The sequence below is a fragment of the Chelonoidis abingdonii genome, chromosome 11 (assembly GCF_003597395.2).
Source record: "Chelonoidis abingdonii isolate Lonesome George chromosome 11, CheloAbing_2.0, whole genome shotgun sequence".
Lineage (NCBI taxonomy): Eukaryota > Metazoa > Chordata > Testudines > Testudinidae > Chelonoidis > Chelonoidis abingdonii.
The window spans coordinates 40,956,731-40,973,787 of record NC_133779.1 but is presented as its reverse complement, the minus strand read 5'-3'; the positions used below and the strand labels follow the sequence as shown (position 1 = coordinate 40,973,787).

Sequence of the window (17,057 nt, the reverse complement as noted above, 5' to 3'; positions counted from 1 at the left end):
CAGGTTGCGGGAGGCTCCTATCCCATCTCCAAGTGCAGGGATGGGGGGATCTGAGAGCGAAGTCCAGCAAAACCAGCCAGGTGCATTTCACTCCCTTGTTTGCCCTCCATAGCGGGAGGCTGCTGTGGTTGAGTTTCACCGTTCCAGAGGAACGTTAGCGCCCGTTTTTTATAAAATCACTCTGAGGGATGGAGGAAGGTATCCCAGGAATGTTTCTGCCCCAGGAGAAAAGTAAAACCCCTGGCTAAAAACCAAGGCCAGGTGTCTCCGGAAAGGCCAGTCCACCCTAGATTTCTTCCTGGCATCAGCATTCCTTTCAGGGTGGTGCTAGAAGGCCCAGACCAGGCGCCAGGCCCGCAGAGCCGGGGGACACATGGACAGGGAACAAAGCAGGCAGTCCCTGTCCCGGATAGCTCCCAGTCTCGGCCTCAGGCAGGCTGGAAGCAGCTTGAAGGCATTCCATGCTCCCTGCCCTGTTTTGTGTCCGTCCCTTGTATTAGGGCTCGGCACACCAGGATGTAGGGGCTGCAGGCTGTTCGTCAGAAACCTCTCTGATCCAGTGGACCCCCCAGCTAGCCCATCTGCTGGATAATGACCCTTGGGTGTGTTGCTGGCGACCCCACTGGGAGCTGACTCCCGCTGCCTCGGTGATGCAAGGAGCTGGCCCTGTTCCCCCACAAGGGGGAAGGGAGCGTGAATGGTTGGCGAGGACGATCTCGCCCCCCTAAATCATGCTGCATTTGTGCCACGATGAAGCACCATGGGCTCCAGGCTATTATCTCAGCACTGGGGAGGCCATACTCGCTGATTTCAAATTGGCGCGGAAGCTGGCGAGGGAACGGCACCTCGCTGATTCCTCTTTAAACCTCTTCTCCTCCCCACCCACCCCCAATCTGCTTGTGCTTCCCCCTGGCAGCACTCATGGGGGGTGCAGTGGGGTATGGGGGACCCCCAAACTCCACTCAGAGGGGACCCTAGGGAAGGGAAGATCTTGTTTTCCAAGCGTGTTCATTTCCCTGCTGCTGCAGCTGTTTCTCTCACAGTACAGGCTAGAGGCTCTGTTGTGCAGGGTGCTGCATGAACCCGTAGTGAGAAATGGCACCGACCAGGCAGAGGGAGGATCCTTATTGCCCAGCGAGGGAACTGAGGCTCCGAGAGATGGGGTGATGTGGCCCAGTGGAGTGTGTGGCAGAGGCAGCTCTCCTGGGTCCCCACCCAGTGCCTTTCCCCAAGGTCAGGGGCTGCTGGAGGAGACACTGGCTCCTGACCACGCAGAAGAGCTTTCATGGGAGCCCATCGCATCTGTCACAAAGGACTGGGCCCTGCCTGTCTGCCGTGCTTTGCAGGTCAGCTCAGAGCTTGAGGCAGCCGGCACTGGAATATCAAGTTTAAAACTAGAGAGGCTGAGATACCTGTGGGGAGAAAAAACCTTTCCAGAGCCGGGTAATAACGTTTAAGCAGCATCGATTTCCCTGTTACAGCTCAGTAAATGGTAACGAACCGCTCGGCGCTTTCCCAGATGGGATCCGTGTCTCCTGCTCAGGGACAGGCTTGGGCCTGACTGCGCACATGCCAGCTGGCTGTTGCGGGGGCTCACCGGGCCCCCACTGCTGTGGCAGCTGAGCACCAGGCACACTGCGGCGGATTTCTCCTCCCCTGCCCTGGAAGGCAGGACAGGGCGATTAGCTCATTTACAGGTGGGGGGCTGATGTCCAGAGAGGCTAAGGAACTTGCCCAAGGACACATGATGAGTTCGTAGCAGGGTGCGGCACTGAACCCAGCTCTCCTGAGATAAAGGACCATCCTTCCACTGAGCTCCAGCTGGGGAAGAGGGTCATGGCATCCGCCTTATGCCCCAGCTCCAGTTCCACCAGTGACCAAGCGCCTGATCCAAAGCCCACCGAAGCCAACGGGAGCCTTTCCATGAGCTCCGGTGGGTTAGGCTCAGGCCCCAGGAGCCTCCATGATGGCAGCGGGATTGGAGCAGACAGGTATCCACGTCCCGCCGGAGAATTGCCCCAGAATGGCAGGGGAGCATGTCCAGGAAGCGGGGCTGGAAATCTCAACGGCAGGGCCGTCTCCAACACTTCCTGCAGCACTAGCTGCTGAGAGGTCTAGCGATCCCACCACGGAGCCCCAGCCCAGCCCTGGTCCACACAGACGTCTGCCCCTTTGAGTGCTCTCCCAGAGTCTCCCATCACTAGTCCTGCCCGGGTGCCCCCTGGCCAGCTGCCCGCACCACCCAGCCCTCGGCACCAGCACTGGGACAGCTGCCAGAACAGAAAGCGTCAGCCCGATAATTCATTAACCATAGCTAAATCAGCTCCAATTAGCACTATTGAGCAAGGCAGCCGGGGCTGAGCGGCCTCTGCTGCGATGGCAGGTGCACTCTGTCCTTGTCAGGGAGAATCCAATACCCCATTAGTGAAGCCATCAGCCCGGTGGCACGTGGCACACTAAGCCCTGGGTCTCTTGGGGCTAAGCAGCCGCCTCACCCCACTTCTAGGATCCCTTGGGGCAGCTGCCTGGGGAGGAATCAGCCTGCCCCACCCCACTGCAAGGGGGAAGTCTCTGTTCTCATCATGCTCTGAGCCAAAAGTAGCTTCCTCCAGTGGGGTGTCCCCATCGGCAGACACTCAGGGCGAGTGGGGTGCTGGGGCCCAGTGGGGCCTACAGCAATGGGAGAGGCCTCCTAGGGCTGCAGGTCCATACCAAGGTGCATGGGAGCTGTGTGGGAGCCCTGGGGCATTGTGAGCAGGGGTCAGACCTGGCTGGCCGGGTGTTGTGGGTCTGGACCCTGGCACATGGGCAGAGCAGGGGGCAGGCCTGGCTGGCCAGGCATTATGGGTCTGGTCCGTGGCACATGGGCAGAGCAGGGGGGCAGGCCAGGCGTTGTGGGTCTGGACTGTGGCACCTGGGCAGAGCAGGGGGGCAGGCCAGGCGTTGTGGGTCTGGACTGTGGCACCTGGGCAGAGCAGGGGGGTAGGCCAGGCGTTGTGGGTCTGGACCATGGCACATGAGCAGAGCAGGGGACAGGCCTGGCTGGCCGGGCGTTGTGGGTCTGGACTGTGGCACATGGGCAGAGCAGGGGGCAGGCCGGGCGTTGTGGGTCTGGACCGTGGCACATGGGCAGAGCAGGGGCAGGCCTGGCTGGCCGGGGGTTGTGGGTCTGGACCGTGGCACATGGGCAGAGCAGGGGGCAGGCCGGGCATTGTGGGTCTGGACCGTGGTACATGGGCAGAGCAGGGGAGCAGGCCGGGCGTTGTGGGTCTGGACCATGGCACGTGGGCAGAGCAGGGGACAGGCCTGGCTGGCTGGGTGTTTTGCGTCTGGACCATGGCACATGGGCAGAGCAGGGGGCAGGCTGGGCATTGTGGGTCTGGACCATGGCACGTGGGCAGAGCAGGGGAGCAGGCTGGGCGTTGTGGGTCTGGACCATGGCACGTGGGCAGAGCAGGGGGCAGGCCTGGCTGGCTGGGTGTTTTGCATCTGGACCATGGCACATGGGCAGAGCAGGGGGCAGGCTGAGTGTTGTTGATCTGGATCATGGCACATGGGCAGAGTAGGGGGGCAGGCCGGGCATTGTGAATCTGGATCGTGGCACATGGGCAGAGCAGGGGGCAGGCCTGGCTGGCTGGGCGTTGTGGGTCTGAACCGTGGCACATGGGCAGAGCAGGTCTGGATTGAGGGCCATCAGCAGCAAGCCGTGCACTGTTTGCTGCTTATTTTTCACTTCCATCTGCACTCGCCCTCGCCCAGAACTGCCAGTTGCTGAGGAGATGGTGCCCGGCAGCCTTTGCTCTCGCCGAGAGGGGACCGCAGAGCAATATGGAGGGGGTGCTGGGGTCACCCAGGGATTCTGCTTCTTCCTGGGCTGCTGCCTTTGCCTTCTCTGGTGCTCACTCCTATCCCAAACCCTTTCCCAGCCCCCTTGCCCAAGTGACCAATTGCAAAGATGCAGCAGTGGGGAGGGACAGGACCAGGGGTAATAACAGCCTGGGGCCCGTCCCCAAAGTCCCTCCCTTGTGGCTGTGACTTGGCCGCTGAGCTGGCCCCAGTTGATATTAACGCGGGATAGCAGTGGGGCGCAGGTCCCAGCCGCCGAGCTGCTCCACGGAGACCCAGCCACTCTCACCCATTGGCCCAGCCAATATCCTCTGGGGTTAATCTCTTACTTAGGATGCAGACAGCTGTGCCCTTTCCCTGCTCGAAAGAGCCAGCGTCAGCTCAGTCCCCTCCCATCACTCATTTCACCAGCCCCGGCCCTGACTCCTAGTTGTCTGTTTATCTCCATCCCTAGATCATAGTGGGTTTATCTCTGCAGCCATCCATCTCCAGCCCTAGATCCTGGTCTGTCTCTCTCTCTCTCCATGGTTTCTCTAAGGTGCCCATCACGTGGCGTCCAACCACCACTCGCAGCACCAGCTCCTCAGCGCCATCGGGAGACGGCTGCCCTCGTTTATTGGAATGGTGTTGTGACACCTGAAATCACTGAACTGAGGCCCTGGTGTATCCCGTCTGTGGGCAGCTGCAGGCTGCTATGGGCTGAGAACCGAGCTCCCCACCCCCACGCCTATAGCCTGGCGGCACGTATGACCCGTGAGCTGCCTCACCTGGCATCCAACTGGGCACCTTGGGGTTCCTTGCCCAGCTGCAGAGGAGGGATCTGCTGGTCCCTGGCTCAGAGGGATTCTCTTGCCCGGGCACGTGGCTGGATGGGTCTTGCCCACGTGCTCAGGGTCTACCCAGTCGCCAGGTGTGGAGTCAGGCAGGACTTTTCCCCAGGTCAGACGGGCAGGGAACTGGGTGGGAAGTTTCGCCTTCCTCTGTAGCGTGGGATGCAGGTCATCTGGGCGTGTCTCACTTAACCATTTCCCTGCCATTGCGGGGAACGTGGGTACTGGTTCACCTGGGTCCCTCCTCTTCTCTGCCTGTGGCACATCAGAGCCTCGGCTCCTACAGGCTGTGACACTTTGGTCTCTTGTCCGTTGTTGGGGTCAGTGTGTGGGGAGGCAGCCTGCAACGTACAGCCGGTCCCTTTAAATTCTGTGTCTGTCTATGACTACGGGCCCCCCAGATCCTTGTTTAAACGGGCCCATTCTCCATAAAGCAAACCCGACAGAGAGCCTCACCCAGCATAACCCTGCTCCCCCCACAGCAAGCTAGGAACAGATCTGCAGCTGACCAGGTCGTGCTTTCTCTGGGGTGGCCAGGGGGCTGGGAGTGGGGGGGTCGATTGGTTGGTTTGTTCCTAAAGCCCCTGATACCGATGTATCAGGAAGCGTCTCCAGCAGCAGCCCAGAGCCACATCTTCCCCAGTCCTGCTGCAGGTGTCATCCGGCATCCCAGGCTTCCTTGGCAGCTGCTCTGGGGCGCCGTGGCCCTGCCCTCCATGCATCCATCCCCCAGTCCCTCGGTCCCAGAGCAAGATGGGCTATCGCAGGGCTGGCTTGGGCGAGTGGGAGAGGGGAATACCTGCTCCCCAGCTGGCACTTGTTGAGGGAGAGCCATGTCCAAGTGCCAGGGCACGCTGACAGACTCAGGGGCAGGGGCACCATCTGCAGGCATCCGCCTGGACTGCGGGCAGGGGGGAGAATTGACGGTGGCCCCAGGAGCGTGTGTGTCCCTAGGGTGGAATGGGCTGGAGAGCAGGAGGTCTCTGAGGCGAAGGGGAGGCCATTGCTGGGGGGATCCCAAAGGAAGCATGTACCCCAGGGACAGTGACCCCACCCCATGGGGCCCAACTGGTCTTTCCCAGCTCTGGTTTCCACGATGGTGGAGGGAGCAGTGGGAAACCCCCACCCAGAGAAATAAAGGAGGGCTGGGGCCAAGCCCCAGGGGCACAGGGCCTGATCCTTGGGGGCCGCAGCACCAGGTGCTGTCAGCAGGACAGCCCGGCAGAGGCTGTGCTTCATAGGACACCCTGCCTCGTTAGAGCTAGTTAAAGTCCTTCTATCTCCCCAGGGAAGCTGTGTCAAGCTGCATCCAAGCGGCTGGCACATACCCACCGTGGGGCAACCCTGGGCGCCCCCCAGAACCAGTTCATCACCCAGGCAGCTCCCCCAGCGAGAGCCATGGCTTTCACGCCCATACCATCAGCCTCAGCGTGTCAGGCAGAGCAGGCATGTGTGTGTGTGTGCATCCCCAATGCACAAACACTGCCTGGGGGGGTGTATCGCCACTGGACCCTGAGCCGCCATGTCTCTCTCATGGCAGATATTGACGATTGCCTATCCAGCCCGTGTCAAAACGGAGGCACCTGCATTGACGAGATAAACTCCTTCGTCTGCCTCTGCCTGCCCAGCTATGGGGACAGCCTGTGCGAGAAAGGTGAGAGCCGAGGCATCCCGTGGCCCGGCCTGCAGTGGGATCCTGGGAACCGGGGCCCCTTTAACAACACTAGACTGGATGGAGTTAAATCAGAGCCAGCCGCGGGGAGGCAGTTCCACATCAGGTCTGGATCCGGGATCAGGATCTGGAGTTTTGCTTTGGGGCCAGCTCAAGCAGGGCTCTCTGGGGGTGGGAACCTGGGACCTGTTTGTAGATTGGCCTCACAACCATGAACTTTGGAGATGGGAGGAGGGGACCCAGAATCTTGACGCTCAGGTTCCATAGTGATGCGTGCAGGATAGAAAGACAAATGGACAGCCTGATAGCCTAGGGTCGGGCGGGGGAGAGCGAGCCAGAGAGTGCTCAGGATTTTGGGAATTGGACGGGGGCATTGGGAATGAAAGCACGGACAGACAGACAGACCAGGATCTAGGAGGTGGATAGATAAGAATCTAGCGATGGACACAGACGGAAGCGCTTGACCGAGCAGCCGTGTGAAACTCACTTTCAAGCGGAGCCTTGCAGCCCGACCTGAATTCAACAGGATGCGGGTACAAGTGTCGTCTCTGATAACTCTTCCTGGCGAGGGGCCGCGCAGCTCCTCCCAGGCGCTTCCCCTTCGCTGAGTGCAGCACCCCTTTGTCCGCAGCGTTCACAGCATGGCATGAAAGGGTCGGGTCTCAACCCTGCCATTCCACGGGCAGGAGGCAGCCAGGGACAGGTCGTTGATGGAGAGCAGGGAGTCCCCACCAGGCCGAGGCGCTAGTGCTGACACGGGTTCAGGGGAGGTGTAGGGTCAATTCTGAAAATGTCTCGATGCCCTTGGGTCAGATTCAGCTCGGCTGCGCTCGGCTCGGGGCCAGGCTGGACTTTAAAATTAGGCCTGAGCAGACCTCTAGTTTCAAGTGAATTTCCAGGTGATTTGAGGTTTGTCCCAAACTGTTGGTCCATATGCGATCCAGAGCTTGTGCTTCCCCAGCATCAGCCCTGCCAGCCCCAGACCAGAACTGAGGAAAGAAACCTCCCTGCAGTGACATCCCACCTGGCACCAGCCACACGGCCCCTGCCTCATCTCAGGCGCTGTCATCCTGCCTGCCAGAGACAAGGACACTTTTAATAAGATCCTGTGAGCAGAGCCCCAGCTCTGAGGCCAGGGAATGAGCCGTCTGCTCCCCTCTGGGAGTGGGCCTGTGTGTGTGGCACACGCTGCAGACCATTGAGCAGCAACGGGAAACAGGGCTCTGGCTGTCTTCCCAGCTCACTTGCTCTGCGCTCTGGGGAAAATCCACCCGCCTCTGCTGAGCGTTTATCACACCTGGGCTCTGCTGGCAACTTCCATGCAGTGAGAGCCGGTGCTGTGCCGATGCTGGGGCTTCAGGTCATGGCTCATTTCCCCTGTTAGAGAGGGAGAAATCGAGTCATGGGGTGGGCCAGGGACTGGTCCAGCGCCACCCAGCCACCCAAAGCTGGGCATAGAGCCCAGGAGTCCTGCCCCCAGTGCTCTGACTGTCAATGCTGGGGTACCGACGGCATTTGTTAACCTCTTCCATTTCTCCCTGCTTGCCGGCAGACACGGAGGGATGCGATCGTGGCTGGCACAAGTTCCAGGGCCACTGCTACCGCTACTTTGCGCACCGGCGCTCCTGGGAGGACGCGGAGCGGGACTGCCGCCGGCGCGCCGGCCACCTGGCCAGCATCCACTCGCCAGAGGAGCACGGCTTCATTAACAGTAGGGCGGGTGCTTCCCTTCTCCTGTAGCTTGACGTGGGCCGGGAGGGTGGTGGGGCAGAGCTAGCAGGGGTCGGTTAGAGGGTGGTGTCCCAGTGTGGATGCGGTTACACTGGTATAAACCCCGTTCCCCCCAGATAGGTGTGTTCACGCTGAGGAGGGTTGTGCTGCTTTCATCAGATTGCTGTAGGGAAATATACAGGATCCTCTCCCAGGCGAGTTAGAGCAGCACAACTCTGCAGTGGGGCCGTGTGCTGAGGGATGCAGGGCTAAGCATTGCAGAAAGCCTCCAAGGTGGGTGCCAGGCCCTCTAATCCCCACGCTGCCGGGAGCACAAGCCGTGTGAGTGATATTCAGAGGGCGCCGGTTTGCAGGGAATCAGAAACCTCGCCCGGTGCAGTGTGACCATTGGAATTTTGAGGAAATAGTTCTTGTCATGCGTGGAAACCTCAAACTGATTCCCAAGGCCAAAAGGGACCAGTCTGACCAGTCTAGTCTGGACTGGGACTTAGGAGACCTAGATTCACTTCCTGGCTCTGCCACTGCCCTGCTGGGTGACCCTGGGCAAATCACCTGGTCGCTGTGTCTGTCAAATGGGGATAAAGATCCTGCCCTCTTTGTAAAGCACACTGGGATCTGCTGCTGAAAGCGCTACAGAAGAGCGGGGTTTTGTGAGGACCGAGCCTGGCCTCCTGCAAAGCACAGGCCAGAGAATCTCACTCTTCCATGAGCTGAAGAACATGTGGCTGAAACGCCCACTCTTGATGTGATGGAGAATTTACCACCTCCCCTGCGGAGATGTTCCCATGGTTAATCACCCTTGCTTGTACAATGTCCCTCTGATCTCAAGTCTGACTTCAGCTCCCAGCCCTTGCATCATGTCTTGCTTTTGTCTGTGAAATGGAAGCACTCCCTTCTCTCAGGAGCTTCTCCCTTTTGAATGGGGAATGCTCTGAAATGCACATTTTCCTGCCCACCAGGGGTGGGTTGCACAGCCAGATGCAGGGGGAGGGGGGCACAGCAGCACCCCTGGCTTGAAGTGGTTTCCATCGTATACAGGGTTTGCAGTTTTGTTCAGTGACTCGCATACACGCACACACATTGTTCCAATGGCACTGGTTATATGATGTCAGAATATGGCAGTCGCTCTGGTGCACTTACAGTCCTTGCTGCCATGGAGTGAAATAATGGACAGAACAAGGCAGGTGATATAAAAATGGGGAGAAAAAATAGAAATTCTGAAAAAAAATGTTTGTTCGGAAACAAAATTTAGGAATTTTTCTGACACAAAACCTTGCCAGCAGGACACCTTGGGGGAGATTTCCGACCCGCTCGGGTTTGTTCTGATTCTCCAAGTGCTGAAATCTCCATGTTGGGACCCGCTGTGGCTGGGAGAAGCCTTTCTCTGCTGGGGCAAGAGCCAGAGTGGTGCTGTGGGGGCCTGGCCGGCTCAGGGGCTCATCATGGAAACATAGCATCTCGCCTGTTGCTGAGGCGACCGGGGGAAAGTGGCATGGGGCAGCACGGACAGGATTTGTTGCTCTCTAATGGGTGGCTCAGGGCTCTGTGTGCAGTGAGTTTGCCGGGCCTCAGGGCACACACACCATAAAGCCTTCATCCCCCTCAGGGCCCTGCTACCCCCTAGAGGGGGTCCTTCTGGGTCCAGCACATGAGCACAGGCTGCCCCATTGCCTGTGCCTGCAGCTAAACACAAGACTTCGTTCTCCAATGGCTCCAATCCAGCCTCATGCACAAACCCTTTGGGCTTGGCCAAGCTCCTGTTGCCTCTTCCTCCGCTCAGCCCCTCCCCTGCACACACGCCTGCCGCAGGTCTCAGCAGGCCCCAGCTCTCTTCCAGCCCTGAGCTGAGCTGGCGCCCATCCAGCCTCTTCCCCACCTGCCAGCTGAGAGCCCGGGGTTCAAATAGCCATCCACGGAGCCGTCCCTGCACCGCTTCGCAGGCAGGGGCATCTGTTCAGTGCTTCTGATTTACTCAGGCCATTTACCCCATTCAGTGGAGCGGGTGCTGCAGAGGGGACCCGGCCACACTGGGAAAGGAAGGTTGGCCTCTTTATTTTTTCTTTTTTGCTCAGTCTCTGCTCTGCCTTTTCCATCCACTGCTGTGCAGTCGGGAAGGGCCTGGGTGGGGCTTGGCCTGCCCTGCCCAGTGCCCTTCCTGCTGCAAGGAATTGGCTGGTCTCATGTCCTGCTAGGTGCTAAGCTGAGCACCGGCACCAGGGGGAAATCAGGGCACTCAGCCCCTCCTATGAGCACTCAGTTTCTTGCAGGATTGGCCCACTATGAACAGATGACGCTGAATAACAAAACCAGTTCCAAGTCGCTCTCTCAGGTCTTGTACAGCCTCACCGCTGGGGGAGGTGAAGGGCTCCATAGTTTTTGAGCACCTACAGTGCAGGTCAGTTCTCTGTCTGCTGGTTCTTCCTCAGCCCAACAGAACCTGCCCATGGGCAGCGCCCCAGCTCCAGCAGCCACTGCAAAGGATCCAATGGGAGGGTCGGAGTTGTTGTGGGGAGGGATGACAAAGAGGAAGCCAGGACCCCAGGACTCTATTCCCAGCCCTGGCACTGATGTCTCAATTAGTGCCAGCAGCGCTGGTGTTTCCTGGAGCGTGGGACCTGGGCTGAGGCTTACCAAAACTCAGAACACCTGGGTTTTATCCCAAGCTCTAGTGTTAGACTTGAGAGCTGGAGGTCAGGACTCCTGGGTTCTATTCTCAGCTCTATCACTGGACTCATTGGGCCAGTCACAGCCCTGCTCTGTGCCTCAGTTTCCCCATCTGTAAAATGACACTTACACAATCTTTGAAAGTGCATTGAGGTCTATGGATGAAAACCCACAGGTCTATCCAGCAGAAGTGCCCCAGGTAGACTCTGGGTGCAGTTGGTAAATTAATAGGTAAATATCACCCATGACGGAAATGCAGCCATCACTGGGGTGGAGCATGCATGACACACTGTCTAGTATTACCCAGCTTAGCACAGGAAGAGAAGCAGAGCTTGGTGCCAAGTTCTAGTGCCCTGGAACGTACCATCCAGTACCATTTAATGTGATCCCTGCCAAGAACAGTGATCAGCTCTAGCAAATGCTTTCCTGATTGCGCTGCACAGCTGCTCCCTACGCAATGACTTGGGCTTCAGTCCCTCTGAGACAGTCACATGTGTCTCTTGTGTGATTCTCCCCAGGCTTTGGGCACGAAAACACCTGGATTGGGCTCAATGACCGGATTGTGGAGCAGGATTTCCAGTGGACGGATAACACGGGCCTGGTGAGTTTGCGGCACCTCTGGCAGGGAGCGCCTTGGCTCAGAGACCCTTCGCTGCCCCAGGCCCCAGCATGGCATTGTCCTGTTCGATCCAGTCCAGGCTCAAGGGGTTGGGTTATAAAATGCCCGTTGGCCACTTGGGCCCTGCTTGGGAACGTGCACATGCCTGCTATAAAGGGGACTAGTGAGGTGGGGGGAGAGCGTGCAAGGCAGTGCATGCCTGGAATCACGGGGGAGTGAGTATGAATGTGTGTGTGTCTGAGGAATATGGAAGGGGGGGGGGACTGGGAGGTCTCAGAGTGGTGGGGTTCAGTGTGAATGAGTGTGCATGTGTGCCAATGCGTGCAAGCATGTGTGCACGTGTGTGTGTGTGCAGAGATGTGTATGTGCCACTGTGTAAGCATGGGTATGCACACGGGTGTGGGAGTGCATGAGTGTGTGATAACCTGTGATTTGTGTGTGTGTGTGTGCAAGACAGCATGTGTGAGTGTGTGACCGTGGGCCTGGCCTCTCCTCCCCATGCAGTCACAGAGCTGCGTCCCCCCCAGAGACCCCGCTCTGGCCCAGCCAGGCGAGCTGCTGCCTCTGGCTCACACAGGCATCGCCTTTAGTTTGGGCAGGGGGGATACAACCCAGCCGAACCACGGGGGGAGGACGGGGCAGACAGCCCAGAGCAGCGGGGTGCCTAAGACTCAGCTCAGCAGGACACCATGTGGTGAGTTTGGCCAGCAGCTGGCTCAGTCCCCTTCTGATTTCTGGGAGACCCCCCGGAATAAACAGGGGTGTCATCACTAATGTAAATGGAGGGGGGCACAGCCAGGGCCCGGGACAGCTTCTCTCCTGCTCCAAGGGACTCTGGCTGCTGCCGCCACTTTGCCCTGCAGAGTGCGGTGTGGAGGGTCCCTGAAGGGCTGGGGGGCGGGGCGCAGGCAGGGGCCCACGAGCGCGGGACTGTGATTGCCACCGTCTTTCCCACCAGCAATATGAGAACTGGCGGGAGAACCAGCCTGACAACTTCTTTGCGGGCGGCGAGGACTGCGTGGTGCTGGTGTCCCACGAGATCGGCAAGTGGAATGACGTCCCCTGCAACTACAACCTGCCGTACATCTGCAAGAAAGGCACAGGTAACCCTGCCACAGCCCCTCCCGCACCCTGAGCACCAAACGGGAGTCACATTCCCACCTGAACCCCTCACACCAAATGGGAGCTGCCCAGATAAGTGCCCCTACACCCAAACCTCCTGCCCCAACCCTGAGTCCCCTCCTTCATTCTAGCTATCTGCAGCGGAACATCAAACACAAACAGCTGTTCCTCTCCCGCTCCAGCGCAGGGGCACCCGGGCCGCCCACAACCGGCCTCACTGGCCGGGAGCAGAGGGAGCCGCTCCGGCCTTTCTGGGCAGCCCCCGCGCGCCCACAGCGAGACCCGCCCCGCCCCGCCCCTGGCTTCAAAAGTCAGCAGCTCCGGGTGAGAACAATGAGAAGTCTCTCCTCCCCTCCCCCACTGAGAACAATGCAGAATTAAATTAACCCCTGTAGCATTGCCTGTGGACAAGTCTGCAGCAAGCAAGCAGCTGGGCCAAAGGAGGCTCCATCCTGCTGGTCTAGCGAGCTCCAGCAGTGGCCCTCAGCTGCGCTTGCTTCAGGGCACAGTCCGACTCCAGGCTGAGATGGGCCCTGTTGAAACAGAGGGGTGACTTCCAGGCACCCTGACCCCACAGCAGGGCGGTGCAGGCAGGGAGCCAGAGAGGTCAGTGCTGCAGGTGGGGCAGCCCAGGGAGGCTAGCTGGGGAGGTCAGCTTAGAAGTGGAGTGCTTATCTAACTCTCACTGTTCACCGCGAAACTTGCGATACTTAGTGGTTTTCTTCAAGCCCCAGCTCCTGGAGGCATGTGAGAATCTTGGCTTTCTTTTCTTTTCTAACATGATGTGTTAGCCCTCTCAGCTGCAGAGAAGAGCAGGAAAACAGGGCTCCAAACGTCTCAGATCTTAGGAGGCAAATGAAAAAGAACCTGATTTTTAAGCCAACCTCCTGATTTGGGGGACAGGTAATGAATTTTGAGGGCCTGTCAGTGCCAGCCCTGCTGCATTCAATCTAAGCCCCCTCAGAGGAGAGTTGCTGGTTGCCAGCCAGACCCATTTTATGGCTGTAAATCCAGCGCTTCATTGCCCACCCCTCTGCCTGACCCCGTCCGATAGAGATTTCTGCATGGGCTCATGCTGCCTCTCAGTGGAAGGTGGCAAATCAGATGCAGTCTAGACTGCAAAGAAAGCGTGACTTTCCCCTTGTGTTGCCCTTTGCTCCCCTCGACAAAGAAAATCCAAATAACCTTGCTTAATCTCGACTTTTTTACTGCTTTATTCTTCCCCCTCTGCTTTAATTTGCTTAATAGGCCACCATTAAAACTATTAAGTTCTCATTCCTTATCTTGAATGTTATATTAACCTCCAGCTGTTCACACCAAGCCAGAGAAAGATGCTCCAAAATCCCAGTCTCCGTGTGTAATGATATATTTGTCCCAATAAGGCCATTAATTAAATATGTAAATCCTCCGCAACACCTTGGCTCAAATTTGTCAAAGGAGCCCTCTCCTTAGATTGGATTTATACAGCAGCTGCCAGCAGCTTCCCGGAGCAGTCTGTATTACATAAGCCGTGCGGTGGAACTGCAGGGCAGAGCGGGAGACAACGGACATGTTTCATAGGGAGCCAGATAGAGTGGAGAAAGCGTGAAGGCTCTGAACAGGCTTTTAAGGACAGGACAGGGTGACTGGGCAGGTGCGTCCAGGTTCGGCTCCATCTTCCTGTGGGAGGCACGATACTGGACCACATGGGCCCCTTGCTGCTGTAGGGGGCATTCTGCCAGCTGTTCAGGGCCCAGTGCTCAGGGCCCTGTTCCCTGCCCCGCCACAGGCTCCAAGGGTGAGTCACTTAGCACTGGATTTGTCAAGGTACTGAAACCAATGGGAGTTAGGCACCTAGTGGGGTTTTCAGAATAATCTATCTGCATCTTTAGCCACTTAAATACCTTGAAATGGTCCGGCTCTAGGCCTTTCTGGGCCTCGGTTCCCCATCTGTACAATGGGAATAATAGCCCAGCCCTGCCCCAGGGAGGTGCTATGAGCACTGCATTGTAAGGGGCTCAGATACTGCACAGAAAATAGGGTTTGTCCCACTGACTAGCAGCCTCTGAAACCCCTGCACTCCTAGCCCTGGGCTCCCCACACACAGCTCTGCTAATGCCCCGTGGTCTCAAACCCAGCCCCACCGCTTGCTAAGTCCAGCCTCCATCAGCAGTGGAGCTGAGGAACCTGCAAAGTGCAGTGAGGTGGGTCTGGCTGACCCTCCCCAAACACCATGGACTCGGGAAGCTGGGGGGAGAGGCAGCTCCCCAGCTGAGTCCAAAAGCTGGTTGTTTGCAGACCAGTGCAGGGCCTCTGGTGTCTGCACATTGCCCAGTCAAGGTCTGCCCCGGTATCCTGCCAGCAGCCCCCAGGCGACGACCTATTTGCATCCAACAGAGGGTACCGTCCGCAGCCCCTCTGCCCCGGCTCTCTTGTAACCGTGCCTGCGGCTTGCCCCCTGTGCAGTGCTGTGCGGGCCGCCCCCGGCCGTGGAGAACGCCTTCCCCGTCGGCAAGCAGAAGGAGAAGTACAGTATCCACTCAACCGTCCGGTACCAGTGCGAGGGTGGCTTCACCCAGAGGCACGTCCCCACCATCAAGTGCCACAGCAATGGGAAGTGGGACAGACCAAAACTCCTCTGCACAAAACGTTAGTGCCGGCTCCCCATCCCTTCCCATGGGGGCTGCGGGAGGGAGCACTTCTCGATAGAGAAACCCACCATTACTCTGGGCGCTGGAGGTAGCCGTGCTGGGGGGTCCCAAGCGCAGGGCTGCTCCCTCCGGCTCAGTGCCGAGCCAGCACCCCATGACATGTGAAACACCGACCCCCTTCCCTGGAGGGAGGAGGCATTTAGCCCCAATGTCCTGGCTAGATCCCAGGGGCGTCTCTTCATGTTTACACTGCTCTGCGTTCTCAAATGGAGAATGCAGAGCAGCTGCTGCGTTCCACCCCAGAAGTGGCCGCACCAGAGGTAGCCCTCAGGCCTTGTCTTCACTGCCCATTAGGGCACGTTCCTCCACTCAAATGAGCATGACCGCACTGCGCACCAGCTCTGGAGCTGCGCAGAGGGGTCGGGTTAGCAGCTGCTGGGCTGCATCCGCACCATTCGAAGGGCCGCGCACACGCCTGTGGCAGCTCACTCCAGTTTAAAGCGCCACTTAACCTGGGCTAAAGCTGTGTGCGTGTGTGGCCGGAAGCTGAGGTGGGGCCACACTGGTGCTCTACCTCGAGCTAATGCTGCACTGAAGACGAGCCTTCTTCTGCTGGCCCGTCCCAAAGATGCCACCTGTCGCAGTGCAGCGCCCCTCAGCCCCACCTAGCAGCACCTCCATGGGAGGGGTGAAGGTTTCCCCAGCGCTGGTCTAGGATTCGTCTCCTTCGGCTTCGACCCCCAGGGGTGGGGGGCATTTGTGGCTTAGCCCTGTGGTAACGCGCCTCCTCCTTCTCCTCCTTGCCTCCGTTAGCCAGAAGGTCCCACCGAACCCGCCGCCACCACCGCCGCCACCACAACCACCCGCGCCACCACCACAACTCCCGCAAGGAGCGGAGAAAACACAGGAAGCAGCTCCAGTTGGACTGGATGGAGGAAGAGAACTACTTCTAGAGGCTGGTGAAGAGCAAGCACTAGTCCTCTCCCCTCCCTCCCACCCCGGGATGAGCCAGGCACATGTGTGTGATGGGACAGGGCAACTTTTACTGACACCCCCCCGGCCCCCTTTTCTAAACTCCTTTGCTTTCATTCCTTAGGGTGCCCCCAGCTCTCATCGCCCATGTGCCTGGGGGGGTACATGTGTGTGCGTTTGTGTCCGTCTGTGCGTCCACACAGCCTTGACCCTGCTGGTGCTCAGTCCCTCCAGGAGCCACTCAGCACCATGCAGTCACTGGGCTTCACCCATCCTGGCTCCCACTGAGCACAGAGGCCAGGCCAGGCTCCCAGGATGGGTCCATACTATCCTAGCACATCTGTGCAGGGCCTGATCCTCAGCTAGTGTCAACTGAGGCCACTGTCCACTTCCGTGGCTTTACCCGATTCCCACTAGTGTGGGGACGGGGGGCGCTGGCCCGGTTTGGTACGTCTACATGGCAAAGCAACCCCATGGCAGTGAGTCTCAGAGCCCGGCCTCTGAGACTTACCACGAGGGGTTGTTGTCGGAACGTAGATGTACCCGCTGACTCCAGTGGAGCCGGGCGGATTCACTCCAGCTGGGATCTGGCCCATGTTCCTAGGGAGGCAGGACAGATAGTTCCCCTCCTCATCTCTGGCTCCTCTTCTGGGCAAGACCCCAGCGTGAGTCCTCATCCCCAGTCCCACTGGCTTTCTGCAGGGACACTGCAGCTTTTTAATAAATAACCCCCCTTCCTTTTTGTGCCCCCCCTCCAAGTAGGAGGTCCCTATAGTCCCCTCCCTGCCAGGCCCCTTCTTCCACTCCTCCTCCAGTGGCATCTGTGTTCCATTCTCTTCCTTTCGAATCCAGTGGTTTCCTGACTGACTAGAAGTGCAGAAGCCCAGAGCAGGACACGCTCACGCTCACACTCACACTCACAGCACTGAAGGTTTCTCAGTATTCGAAAACGACCATGTTTACCCAAACCA

The 17,057-nt window shown here is 58.5% G+C and overlaps 1 protein-coding gene across 1 annotated transcript in view; it reads left to right on the top strand.

Moving 5' to 3' along the window:
* The window catches only part of NCAN (neurocan), a 58,033-nt gene extending 40,976 nt beyond the window's left edge, over nucleotides 1–17,057 (top strand). Inside the window, exons 10-15 of the mRNA XM_032799911.2 lie at nucleotides 6,217–6,330; nucleotides 7,901–8,059; nucleotides 11,262–11,344; nucleotides 12,321–12,465; nucleotides 14,930–15,112; nucleotides 15,928–17,057. Coding sequence (XP_032655802.1) covers nucleotides 6,217–6,330; nucleotides 7,901–8,059; nucleotides 11,262–11,344; nucleotides 12,321–12,465; nucleotides 14,930–15,112; nucleotides 15,928–16,067 — 824 coding nt within the window. The 3' untranslated portion in view covers nucleotides 16,068–17,057. The remainder of the gene's footprint in view (nucleotides 1–6,216; nucleotides 6,331–7,900; nucleotides 8,060–11,261; nucleotides 11,345–12,320; nucleotides 12,466–14,929; nucleotides 15,113–15,927) is intronic.